The following is a 13175-nucleotide window of genomic DNA, read 5'->3' as shown; positions in this document are numbered from 1 at the left end:
AAAAAAACTTAAGAACACCCCCAAAAAGTACTTTCAATATGTGGGTGAAAAAGACCAAAGTTGGGGGACAAACTTAAAAACTAGCGAAATAGACTCCAGGGGGTCCCCCAAGTATGCGCCAGGTGTTTTTAAGTTCGCAGGTGCTTGCGGCAGGTGGATTGTTTGTTTACGTTTTTTAAAACTTCACATTAGCAACTTTTAAATATGCTAGCACCCATTTTCATGTACCCCAAATTTGCTGGGACTACTTATTTTGTTGAAAAAATATTGCTTAATGCCAATCTTCACCATTTATGCAAAGACACTAATAGCAAGCAAATGAGAGAACTTAAGTACCCAGAATAGCTTTATTAGGGGTGCTAGTACTCATCCATAGTGATCCCCTATGTTAGTGCAGCTTTTCGGGGGGTACAGACTGTTTTCCCCATTTGTGACAGCACTTTTCGCCAGGTCCGAATTCGCTGGGTGTCATTTTCAACTACTTCTTAATTGAATACGGGGCAAAGTGGGGACGCGCGCAAAACTTTTCCGCGTGCAAAACCCGCGATGACAGTGGAAAGTCCGGCATGCGAAAAGTTTTTCGACTTTTCACACCTAATTGAATATGCCCCTTATGCCGGCCATACACGGTGCGATTTTCAGTTGGTCAGATGTGTTGTACGATTGCCCTTGAAATTCTTCGTACGATGTGGTCAAATGGTGTACGATTAATCATTACCATCATACATCCTAACTGATAAATCGTGTTCTTAGTTTCTTTTTTGTAAGATGTACGATCCAACTATACGACAGCGTGGACGCGCATCAAAAACCTACCAAACACACGATGTGCACGATTGATCGTTCCGATCGATCGAAATCCTGCACATTGTGCAAAAAACCGCACCGTGTATGGGCCGCTTATGTGTTCATTCTAGCACCCTGCACCTGTCACAACCCGCGCAGTTCCTCTTTCCTGCCTGGGGTGTCGCTCTCTGATCTGGTGCTTCTAGCACACTCAGTTGATGCAACAAACTGCTGAGATACAGACCAGAGTGTGCTAGAAGCACCAGAGCAGAGAGACACACCCCAGGCAGGAAAGAGGATCCGCACGGGTTGTGACAGGTACAGGGTGCTACACTACAATATAAATGAACTTCTATACCTGTATAACAAAACGATAAAACCAAGCACATAGTGGGGTACCGGGGGGAAGCGAGGGGAAGGGTAAAGCGACTCATTATGGCTAGTGAGAGCAAGCAATGAAAATTCAGGTTATGGAGCAATTGTTAGTAAATGGCAGTCAGTGAACCTGTACCTAACAAGTTGTCGGGCACACAGGACCAGAGACGTTGGTGAAGGATTGGAGACTGGAACAGAGGCACACTAGTGCTTGGAGAAGAGAACAGGGGAAGAGGGTCCTGCCTGTGAGGGCTTAGAGTCCAAAGGGAGGGATGTAACCATGAGGGTGGACTGGAAAAGAGAATAGGAGGGAGGTCAGATGGGTAGAGTAAGGAGTTATATGGAGGGCTGAGGTTTTTATGAAGCGGTGAGTCTCCAGGGCCCGTTTGAATGTGTGGATACTGGAAGAGTCTGATAGGGAGAGGTAATAAGGTCTAGATGTGAGAAATTGTGAATGAGTGAGAGGTGATCAGAGTTGAGGCATTGGTCAGTGAAGGAGCAATGAGGGTGGGGGGAATACGATTAGAAATGTGAGAGGTGATCAGAGTTGAGGCATTGGTCAGTGGAGGAGCAATGAGAGGGTGGAGGGAATACGATTAGAAATGTGAGAGGTGATCAGAGTTGAGGCATTGGTCAGTGGGGGAGTGTGATTAGAAATGTGAGAGGTGATGAAGGTGGGAGTGCCATGGGTAAGGGCTCTATATGTGAGGTTGAGGAGTTTGAGGTGGATGAGGAGCCAGTGACATAGTTGACAGAGGAGTGTGGGGGAGGGTTTGGACCACACGCCCTAAACATAATGGGGGTGATTCAGAAGTGGGCGCAGGGAAAGCATTGGGTGCATGCGTCTGATGTTTTCCCTCTGTACATGCGTCTGCTGAAGGACGCAGAATAACATTGCATGGAGATCCATGGGCGTTTCTGGGCTGCCCGTAACTGGGGGCCGGCTAACAGGGCACGTTGTAGGCAGGTGCAATGTCTGATGATGCGGCAATAGTGCGTCTTTGTACGCAAATCGCTGGATTCGCACCACAGCTAGTGGGCACCTCAATAGGCCACCCATCGGCTGCAGCATTAGCATAAAACAACTGCGTCCACCTCTGAATCACCCCCAATATGAGGCGCTACTATGCTGAGACGTAGTGCCATGCAGTAAAAAGAAGATGCTGGGGTACAAGGAGGATAGTCAAAAAAATATATAATTTACTCTGCAAATAACCTGGAGAGAGGTGAGGCTAACGCAGAGCGGCAGGAGCGGTAAATGAGGCGGGCAGCAGCGGTCAGTATATATAGGAGTGACAATGAAAGGTAATAAAGAATCCTGTAGCCTTAACTAGATCATTTGATTTTTTTTTTTCTTTTCAGTCCAAACTTCGTTCCGAGGACCACAGACCGAACGTAAGTTTTTTTGGTTATTTGTTTTTTTGTATAAATTTAGCTGTGCATAAAACTTTTTTTATATTCTTGTTTGCCAGTGGTTATGCAGACTAGGCAGAACCATCTACTAGAAATAAAACATCAAATTACACGTACAAATTTACTGACAATCCTCAATTTAAAATTTTAAACCCTTTCTTCAAACCTGATTTTTGTGTATTTTTTTTTTTTTTTTAATAAATGAAAATGCGTTTACTTTTCAGATGTGATATTACTTTTGCAGAAGTAAAAGGCCTTCATACGGAAACATTATTTTAATATGTAAAATGTATTTTGCTCCTGCAAGAGGAGACCTCATGGCACATACTGTAGATAATTGATAATTTCGTTTTTATGAGTGTAGTTCTTTGGGCTTGATTCAGCAGAGGATCGATCTGCTAACATGGTAGCAGCTGCGATGGCCGTAATATGGGTTCTGCGTCAGGAAGCTGCCCGGCCGCTGCGCATGCGCTAAGGAAACTGCCCACCTTTATAGGCAATTTCTTTTGTGCATGCACAAATCTCCAATGGTCTAAAACCATCGATGGTATGTAATTGCATAGTTTTATACCATCAATGGTTCATGCCACCATCGCCATTGGCTACACTGTGATGGGTAGTGGCTTCCTATTGGCCACCTGCCACTCACATATACAACGGGCAGCCCCAAGTGGAGGGATCTCCTCCCCCTGGGACTGCCAGTCCAGGCTGCTATTAGCATAGATCGGCTTCCGGGAGGAAGCTGCTACTCTGCATTTCCGCATTATTTTGCAGTTTATGCAGTATGGTTGTACATTATGTAATGTTTGCACTTTCTACCTGTTTATTTGACATAAAAGGTTTAAATGGGGGCGATTTCAATTCAACGCGCATTGAATAGCGCAGGGAGGGAGCTCCCGGAGCTATTCAATTCAGTGCGCTGTGTGGTCGGAGAATGCCGGTTCTCGCGCCTTAACAAGGGTGTTAAGGCGCGGTAACCGGCATTCTTTGTCCAAAGTGCCGGGCGAGCGGCTGTTTGCGCCGCGCTAAGCAGAAAAACAGCCACGCACCCGGCACTTTGGTCGGATTTCTCCTCGCATCCCCAGGGGAGTGTGAGAAGAAATCCTTAGCCCGCCCAAACAGCGTGGTGTATTGAATAGCTGCGGGAGCTCCCTCCCGCGGCTATTCAACATCTTGTTGAATTGAATCGCCCCCAATGAATGGCGATAACCATATGGTAAGTATTATAATTGAAAAAATACTGTATATTTAAAATAATTGTAGCTGATAATGATATAATGTGGTATAAAAGAACATTGATTCACTAAAAAATCAGCTCAGAAGTTATGCTCTCTGTAGGAGACATGATGTACTTTGAAGCCACACATTCTCCCAGTGAGAAAAGACGGAGCTAGGGATGGCCATCGGTGGGGTGTCCATCAATGGTTACCATCAATGGGCCCTAACGATCATTACCATCGATGGCACAAAAATCATCTATGGAGCCCCCCTCGATGGGTCCCGCAGCGATGGCTATCAAAAATGGGGATGGGGCTAAGCTCCGTCTGTCGAGGGGGAAAAAAAAATAAAAATCGGCTACCACTCATCCACTGATGGCAGAGACCATTGGCAAAACTAGATGACATTGCCTGGCCACCTTCGATGTTTTAAAAACTTTGATGGTCGATGGCCATGCCTAGACGGAGCTAGCCAACCATATACATCTGAGAAGCTGGCAGGGTTAGTGTGTGCACAGAGAGGGCAGGGCCCCTGAGGCAGCCTGGGCAATCTGTCCACTGGGCCCCATAGCAGCCGCACTCCCTGCACCCATTGTAGCTACATCCTTGCCCCAGAGTGCTACTATAGGTGCTCTATAGATACCATCATACTCTTAAATGCTCTTGGATGCAACTGGGGCAATCCTTGTATCCTGTACATGCTGTGTCATGTTGTTAACCCTGTGTTATTCTGTACCTGCTAATAAACTAATCACTGGTTGAGTTGATCTGCTGTGTGGACTAACCTCCATCACATGCCACTGCCACCTACCATCTACGTATCTGCCATTAAATACTGGTCCATCCCAATCTCCCGATTGATTTAGAGCCACGACATCGGTTAGCGGAAATTCCACATTTTGTCGTGTGTGTGATGTCATTGGGGCAGGGCTACAGCCAGAACAACAGAGGTGCCTTGAAGAATTTTATTTGTTCTAGTGATACCAGTGAGAATAGAAGCAGGCACTATAGGACATTGGCTAAAGTGTTGGATATGGAAAAAGTGGACAATGAAGTTCAGTTTTGGTGTTTTGTTATCTTGGAATAGCTCACTCTGGGCCTGATTCAGAGCCGGACACTCTTTCAGAGCACTCGCTCTGAATCAGTGCCCGCCTATTGTATTTTTAGAACTGCCTCCTGGCCGCTCACATAGCTGTGGGTGACCACCCACAGCTAGTGCGAGCGGCCAGGATGATGGTCTCGATGGTCAAGACCATCACGACCATCGGGCTTGCGACGAGACCCTTGTGGTAGGGTCTCGTTGCCGCAAGCCCTGGAGTGCTTTCGGCTCTATCAGAGCCGAGAGTACTCCCACTGACATCACTTGTGATGTCAGTGGGGCCGGCCCCAGACGGTTATGCGTTCCCATGGGAACGCCTCCGTCTGGGCAGCCACGCCCCCGGCACGCCCACCAAAGGGGGCGTGCTGTCACTCATCAACAGCACGCCCCCTTTGTAGCGAGACCCGGAGCGACGGCTTGCCCGTCGCTATCCGGGTCTCGCGCATGCGCACGACGGAGCCGGCTCCCTCGTGCGCAGGCGCACTGGGCCAACATCGACCCGCTTGCGAGCGCTCAGCGTTCGCGAGCGGGTCTGAATCAGGCCCTCTGTACTTTGCTGCTAGTGTTGATGCATGAAGGAACAAAATTGCTGGAGGTGGTGTGATGGTACTAGACTAATATACAGAGACATACTACATATACAATAAATGACTAGGTAGTTCAACACACAGGCTTTACAAAAATGTCAAGATCCCCTAAGTCTCATGTCCAAAGTCCTGGCGCCCCTGTCTGACATAGTTGTATGAAAATGGATTTATTTATTTCAACCACTAATCAACACAACATAGAGGCTGATTCTGAGTTGGGAGAAAAGCAAAAATGAGCATGTAAATTTGCACCTTGGTAACACCATGTTGCACTACAGGTGGGGCAGATGTAACATTTGCAGAGCAATTTAGATTTGGGAGGTGTGAGTCCTAACTGAAATGTAAATTGCAGTGTAACAATAACGCTGTCCAGCATTTGTGGACTTCATGCAAAAGCAGCCAGTATTTACCCTGCATGCAAAATAATACATGTATTTGCACCATTTGCATTGCAACTAGATACAAAGTTACTTGCTCTTCTTTGCCCCGTAGCATTTATCATTGTAATATTGAATAAAAAGACAAATTCTAAACCTTTTTTTCCTAAATGCAAAAACATTCTTGCAAAGTTGCACCATAAATAAACTAATGTGGGTTGATTATTTAATGTACTCTGTTATTGTCTGGCTGCTGTATCGGGTGGTCTGGAAGGTCCTTGAACGGTGCTGGTGGTTGGGGCTGTATACTAGGCTGATCATTTATACTGTGTAACGGGAGGACCAGCAAAGTTTTGAAAATGTGCGTATGTGCCCTAGGTTTTTGTAGCAGTGCACCTCATCAGAGGAATGGGTGTGATAGAACTATGTAGGCGTGGTTTGTATAATGTGGCCGTGGCTTTACACGGCAAAATAGATTAAAAATTGTTTCAAAAAGCATTAATCCAATTTCATGAGCACCGCCTGACCGGTATTCAAATTAGATCTATTTCATCTACTCATACTCCTCATACCCCTAGCTGGGGCGCCATCTTTGCAATATAATGCCGGTGCTAGGCGTCAACTGTTTTTACAATGTTATTCTAAACCGTTTTTATGTGCCGCGGCCCCAGACCCCTTCTAGCGGCCGTGGCAGCGCTGAGTGTTAACCTAGGTTAGCTGTAAGGAGCCGCTGAGTGCTCCACACTGGGGACCGGGAGAATGACACTTGTCCCGGACTGCAGAGCACAGTAGCCGCATGCTGGGGGTCGGGAGCGTCAGGCACAGTACAGCCTGGGCTGTGTGAGGTGACTGCTGGGGTCCGGGAACTTGGCTTCCGTTGCCCAGCATTAAAGGGCAGCCGGGCTGAGTGCCGCACACTGGTGTTGTTCGCGCTAGCAGACTCCCTGTGCGGCGAAGCAGGGCTAGGAGGAGCATAGAGCCCCTGGGGACTGGGTGCTTGGCTCCCGGCGCCCTAGCACTTCGAGGGTTACTGCCAGTAACTCCGCGCCGGCTACTTACCGCAGTGGAGTGGAGCCACTGCAGCTGGGGCTGTATGCATGCACGCTGGGGGTCAGGGAGAGCACGCTCCCTGGATCCCCCAGCGATGAGGAAAAACAGGACAGCAGCTGAGCACAGCAGTGTGAAGGTAAAGCTGCTGCAGCCAGGACATGGTCCCAGGCTGCAGAGCTAAGTGCCCTAGGCTGGGGAGTGGGAGCTTAGCTCCCAGCACTGCAGGGTTGTGTTAGTAAAGCCCCAGCGGAGTGCTGGGCACGCAGTTTGAAAAATAAAATGTCTAAAATGTGTTTTAAAATTTTTGTGCAGCACTGGGCCAGGAGAGCAGTCCTGTGCTGCAGTCTGGTAAGGCCTGTTGCAGGGCACAGGCTCAGAGTGTTTATTTTTAAAGGGTGTATAGTACAAATCAAATGTATGTATTTTAAATGTATATTTTTAAAGGAAAGTGCACTTACCTTTTGCGTTATCTGGAAGACCAGGAGATCCAGACTGCTCTGTGGGCTGCTGGATCCTCCAGACCCTTCCCGAGAAATAAATTGCCCTCCTATGCAGCCTGATGCCTGAAAGTGGTATGAGGGGATGTATGGGAAACTGGCCAAGGCAGTCAGATAATTATTTTCAGGGAGCTCCAAAGAGCTTCCCCTCTGTGGCCAGGAAACCCTGCCTGGGTGACTTTGATCCACCTCTGGAGCTCCGATTCAGGCTAGAGGTGGCAGGCTTGGTCCCTTAGCAGATTCTTGGAAGTACATTTTGGAGGGAATGTTTTTCATCCCAAACGTGACTTAGCCTGGGCGACGCTGAGCCCTGTGGGTGGGCTAAGGCACAGGGGAATGACCACTCCCCACTGTCAATTAGGGAAAATGCTAAAGGTGGGCATGCGAGGCACAGTCACTTAATTTGATTGGGTAAAAACCACAGGGCGGTGTGACATAAAAGAGGGCCTGCGATCCTGGTTAGGTGTGTATCTTTTTGAATATCAAGAAGGATTGTACTGTTGTGAAACATCTGTATGCTGACCCCTAAAACTAAGGGGAAGAGTCTTTTTAAAGACTATTTGAGCAATAAACATCTTGCCTTTACAACGACTACATCTGAATCCTCCGACAACAGAATTGCGCCAAACTCTATCCTGTTCTCCGTCTGTTCTGGATTGAGCCCAGTGTCTCAAAGCTCAAGCCCCCTGCCAGCTACCGTGCAGAGCCTGGTCCATTGCGAGGGATCAGCTGACACCAATCAGGAGGTGTGACCGCACTGATCGACGCATATGCAGCAGCAAGCGGTTCCAGGGCCGGCGGTAGGACCTGGTGGTGGAAGCAATGTATCTGCCCCCTGCGCAGTGAGTGGAGTCAATAACAGGATACCCTAATACCCCATGATCCAGTGGAAATCCAAACTAATTTGTGATGGGGTGGAGGTCAAACTGTCACATTCCTTTCCGATATTTGAACCCGGAATATTGAATGGCAAGCCGGGTCAACCCGGGTCCTTTCTCTGTGTGAAAGAGTCTACCCAGGTTCAACGTCCCCGGTCCTTGACTCTGGTCATTACCAGGGTTATTCCCGGCACCTAATTTATAATACAGAGAGCAGATTCAAAATACAAAGAGCATTCTGATGACCTCTGTATAGTACAGAGAGCATTCTAGTGAAGTATTCTCAATACAGAGCCCGTCCTAGTGACCAACCTACAATACAGGGATCATTCAGACGGCCACAACTACAAAACACCCTGCTAATTGTGACTTCTATACAATGCCGACCATGTTCTAAAGGACACCATATATTCATTGGCATATCTATGAGTGCGGTGCGCACGGGCCCCTGGGCCCACACCGCAAACACCGTGCGCCCATATAATTATAATAACCGATCAGGAGTCCTGCATCGGCTGGCAATGCAGACAGAAATCATCAGGAGAATGATGCGGTGGCCATTTTCCCAGTGATTTGCACATGTACAATAGAGAAGTCTCTTGGAACACAGGCCCTGATTCAGAGCCGGACACTCTTGACAGAGCGCTCGCTCTGAATCAGGGCTGGGCTCTTCTTTTTTTTTTTTTAATTTTGAACGGCCTCCTGGCCGCTCGCATAGCTGTGGGTTTGCCTGTCGCTTTCCGGGTCTCGCGCATGTGTACGACGGAGCCGGCTCCGTCATGCACATGCGCACTCGGCCACCATCGACCCGCTGCGCTCGCGGGTCTGAATCAAGCCCACAGCTCTAGCACCATATTCCCGAAGAGCTGCGCGTGCGCAGTGGACTTTGCGCTTCTGGAGAGGAGAGGGCTTGCGTGGATGCTGCACATAGGCCCTCTCCTCTCTTAAACTGCCCATGTATATAATGCAACCCTTGCCACCCAGTATTTGCGGTTTAATAGGGGTTGTATAATATGCTGACCTTTCAGCTTGTATAATATGCTTGTTATAGTAATGTATAATATGCTGGTCATTCTGTGTGTGTATAATATGCTATGTTATTGTGTGCTGGTCATTGCTACAATACATAAGGCCACACTTAAATTTTAGCACTTTACACAATTTTCTTTCTGACTGACCTATTCATCATACGTAAAGAAATCGATGGAGGTAATTAGGTTTAGAACTTGCATGGAGTTCTACCTAATTACCGGAGGAATTCATCATTCCTCCTCCCCATAACTATCTATTTCGAATAGCTGTCATTTTTGCGATGACAGCTTTTCGGGAAATAGTTTTCCCTCTCTACTCTGTTACCGCAGTTGGAATCTGTGCTGCGCATGCGCTGTTACATTCATAAAATCAGCTCATGCGCAGCACTGCCTACACCTGCGGTAATTTTGTGTCAGCGCCTCCAGCTCCGGTGTCTGCTCTGACACGTGTTCTCCCAGCAGACCACAGTACAGTTTAGAAAAAAAAAAAAAAAAAACTTTGTGTTCTGCTGGGAGAAGACGTGTCAGAGCAGACACCGAAGCTAGAGGATGGACCAGAGCGTCGGAGGGAAACGCCGGGGGACCTGCACACGCTGACACAGGTAAGTGTAACCCGCTATATGCCACCTCACAGTGGTGGATAGTAACTCAATCAAATTCCGAAAATAGATAATTTTCGGAATTTGATGAATAGCATAATATCCACATCCCTATACTAATGTATTAATGTATGGGGAGTGTGGAAATTAACACAGGGGGACTTAGCAAGGAGATATCAGTGATATCTCCTGGTTAAGTCTCTTCATGAATACTAAAATAACGGTAATTAAGGAAAATGTCCTTAAAAACTTTAATTTAGTGTTGATGAATAGGCCCCTGAATCTTGGGTATTAAGATCTTGGATTTAACTTGCAACTCGCATTGTATTTACTGACATTACCTCTCCACATAAGCATTAGCCTTTGTTTTTACCATTTAGAATATTTGATTTGACAAAAACATTTAAGTAATTGTTTTATAGTAACATCATTTTTATTGATGTGTAGTAGTGTATACACCAGATTAGATAATGACCGGGCTCTGTGCTGTATCCAGCGGTATACATGTGTCTGGGGGGTCATTAGGAATTGCCTCCAATAGTCCATCCTCTGAATATCCTGAATGTGACCTGTTGGTCTGTCAGCTGAAACCTTTTCCCCCGATTAGCTGAATAAATATCAGAATGTACGGTGATTGTGCCTGTGTCCAACCCCAAGGGGTTCATGGGAATGTCTGAAACCAGAATGTTAAATGTTTGCCATTGTCTATAATGTAGCCGTGTTTCAGTATGCTGTCCCTTAGTGACATTGAAGGTCCCATCTGGTATTTACGCTATACGTATGACTGTTCTGTATGTGTTTATGCATTAAAAGATGTACAGTAATTAAGGCCAGAGGCTAAATGACGATTTTCTCTTTATTTCTTCAGATTTCATAGACACATAGCCCGGAGCACGTCTGGCTATAAAGGAATTACAACTTTGCTGATTTTATTTTATTTTTCTCTTCTACTTTGCGAATTCTGAAGCAGCCGCATTAAGAGACAGCAGCGACCAAGTTATTCAAAGCCAAGCCTGGGATATAGCTATTGCTACAATACAGAGAGCTGGAAATTGTATTTGTAAATAATTTTTGCATTAGTAACTATAAGTAAAATGATATAGATATATTGCCTTTGACCTCTATTATACAATCATTTAGGAACGTAATGTTACCAGGGATCTTGCAGTCTTATTAAATAGAATTTTTAAGAAGTATCTTGGTAAAATCCTACTAGTGGGAACGTGGGGCGTTAGTCACAATCTTCTGGCCGCAGAGCAGTGTGTGTGTACTTACCGCAGCTCTGCTGTACTTGCATTGGGCCGTGGTATGTGCAACGGAGTCTCGTTAGCAATCTCAGTTGTCCTGTGTGACTGAAAACTTACATAGAGATCCAGTGCCCATGCTCAGCTGAGCAGGGGCTTCCCGCGTGGTGGCCACATAGCACTGAGGACCCCATAGTGGCAGCATGGATTGCTCCGGTAATAGCTACTCCCCAGAGCTAGTCTTATCACGTGTAGTCAACATTGTACCCTACAGCCAGACTAGCCGCGCACACATTAGCACCAGGTATGTAAATATTTTTCAATTACTGGCAAACTTAAACCATTTATATGGCCGTGTCCACTATCAGATGATTTATTATCAGAATTTCTCCTGAATGATGTAACAGATGCTGACTTCTGCACCTCTCCCCATTATAGTTCAAAGTTCAGCCAGGGAATAACATTTCTATTCAATGAGCCCAGATATAAAATGATGATTGCATTAATACTGAATCTAAAAAAATGTTGTTATGGACATCACCTATATAAAAGAGATTTTGGGATGGAGTCAGCACTAGATACTTCCCCTATCCTCAACTCAGTCCAAGTTGATATGAAGTGAATGTGAAGTTTATGAGAAGAAACCAAGTAAAGGGGGGGAATTAGACCTGATAATTTATCGAGGGTGAAAAAAGCTGGTTCGCCTTGGGCTTTTACACCCCGGGGTTATTCAATTACAGCCCTTTTTACTCGCCCGATAAAATCTTTTATTGGGAGTTAACACATCGGTCCGAGAATTTTTCCCAGATTCTATGTGGTAACCTGCTGTTTGCACCGCATAACAGGCTATTTATTGCGTATATGTTTTTGGGTCTGCCCAGACCCGAAAATAAATGTGCGTTAAGTGCAGTGCTGCGGGCTGACTTCGAGGCTAATTGGATAGCCCCAGGGAATCAATTAGCCTAGTGTTCCCGTTAGGCTGTTTTAGCGGGGTGCTGTGTCCTGCTCTCCTTCAGGAGGGCAAAAAGCGCCCTGCCCCCCTCCTGGAAGGCAAAAAGCACCCTGCCCTCACTGCTAAGACAGCCTGCGGGTGCCGTCTTCACCCGCGGGTCGTAGTGTCCCGCGGGTGGGGAAATGTGTGGTCACCGCCGGTGAATAGACACTAGGCATATGCGCCCGGCATCTATTCTACCTGTCAGCAGAGCTTGGGGGCTGCCCGGCGTGTCCGTAAGTGCCGGGCACGCCTCCAAGAGTGACGAAAAGGTGACACGTCTTAGACACGCCCCCTCTTCAATGGTCACGCCCCCTTTTCGGCACGCGCGGAAGTGCCCTCTCTAGCTCCGGCGCCCTGCCGGAGTTGGAGTGAACACTAAATTAGCTCACAGTAAAGTACCGAAGCTAATTGAATTCCCCCTTAATGCAAATTTATAATCCACTGCAAGGAAAATATGAACAAGCTGGCGAAGCTCCCTAGAGTCATATAAGATATCAAGGAATTACAGAAAAGAAGTCTTTGTTCAGGGCACTCTTACTGATTGTTTGTGTTAAATTAGATTGTAGTTTTTTAAAACTTCACTTAATTATATGATTTTTAAAATAAAGTGGGGGGAAAAAATATAGCAAAAATGGCAATTATATGTTTATAATTAGATGTAGGATAAATTCCTGCAGAGCTTTGCTGTAATACAGATTAATAAAAAAAATTGAACAGAAATGCTGTCTTAGTACATTTATCTCGGCTAAATAGTTTACCAAATTTTCAAAGCAGTCTGAATGCTGGGTTGTGGACAGTGGATGAGAAATAAAAATAAGGAAAATTATCCTGCTAGATTTATCTCATTAGATGACCAATATCTGGTTTTCTAGTCACCCGTATCTGGTATTATGAATCACACTATCTAGCAGTAGCACTAGATTATGTTACTGAGTTGTATCACCAAAAATTGCTCTCTCTGACAAGATAGATATATTCTGGTCTTCCAATTCCAGCTATATGGCATGAAGACCCCCACTCTGGAGCTT

At 46.2% G+C, this 13175-nt stretch overlaps 1 protein-coding gene across 4 annotated transcripts in view; it reads left to right on the top strand.

The window, feature by feature from the left end:
- Positions 1-12867, top strand: part of LOC148506504 (HLA class II histocompatibility antigen, DRB1 beta chain-like) — a 71623-nt gene extending 58756 nt beyond the window's left edge. For all 4 annotated transcript variants that reach the window (XM_088446643.1, XM_088446642.1, XM_088446645.1 and 1 more), the window contains 2 exons: positions 2524-2556; positions 10778-12867. In XM_088446643.1, coding sequence (XP_088302769.1) covers positions 2524-2556; positions 10778-10794 — 50 coding nt within the window. In that variant the 3' untranslated portion in view covers positions 10795-12867. The remainder of the gene's footprint in view (positions 1-2523; positions 2557-10777) is intronic.
- Positions 12868-13175: the final 308 nt, after the last annotated feature.

This window comes from Taudactylus pleione, unplaced genomic scaffold, assembly GCF_031769625.1.
Source record: "Taudactylus pleione unplaced genomic scaffold, aTauple2 ptg000400l, whole genome shotgun sequence".
NCBI lineage: Eukaryota > Metazoa > Chordata > Amphibia > Anura > Myobatrachidae > Taudactylus > Taudactylus pleione.
Note: the sequence above shows the minus strand (reverse complement) of the source record. Positions and strands in the feature narration are given on the sequence as shown.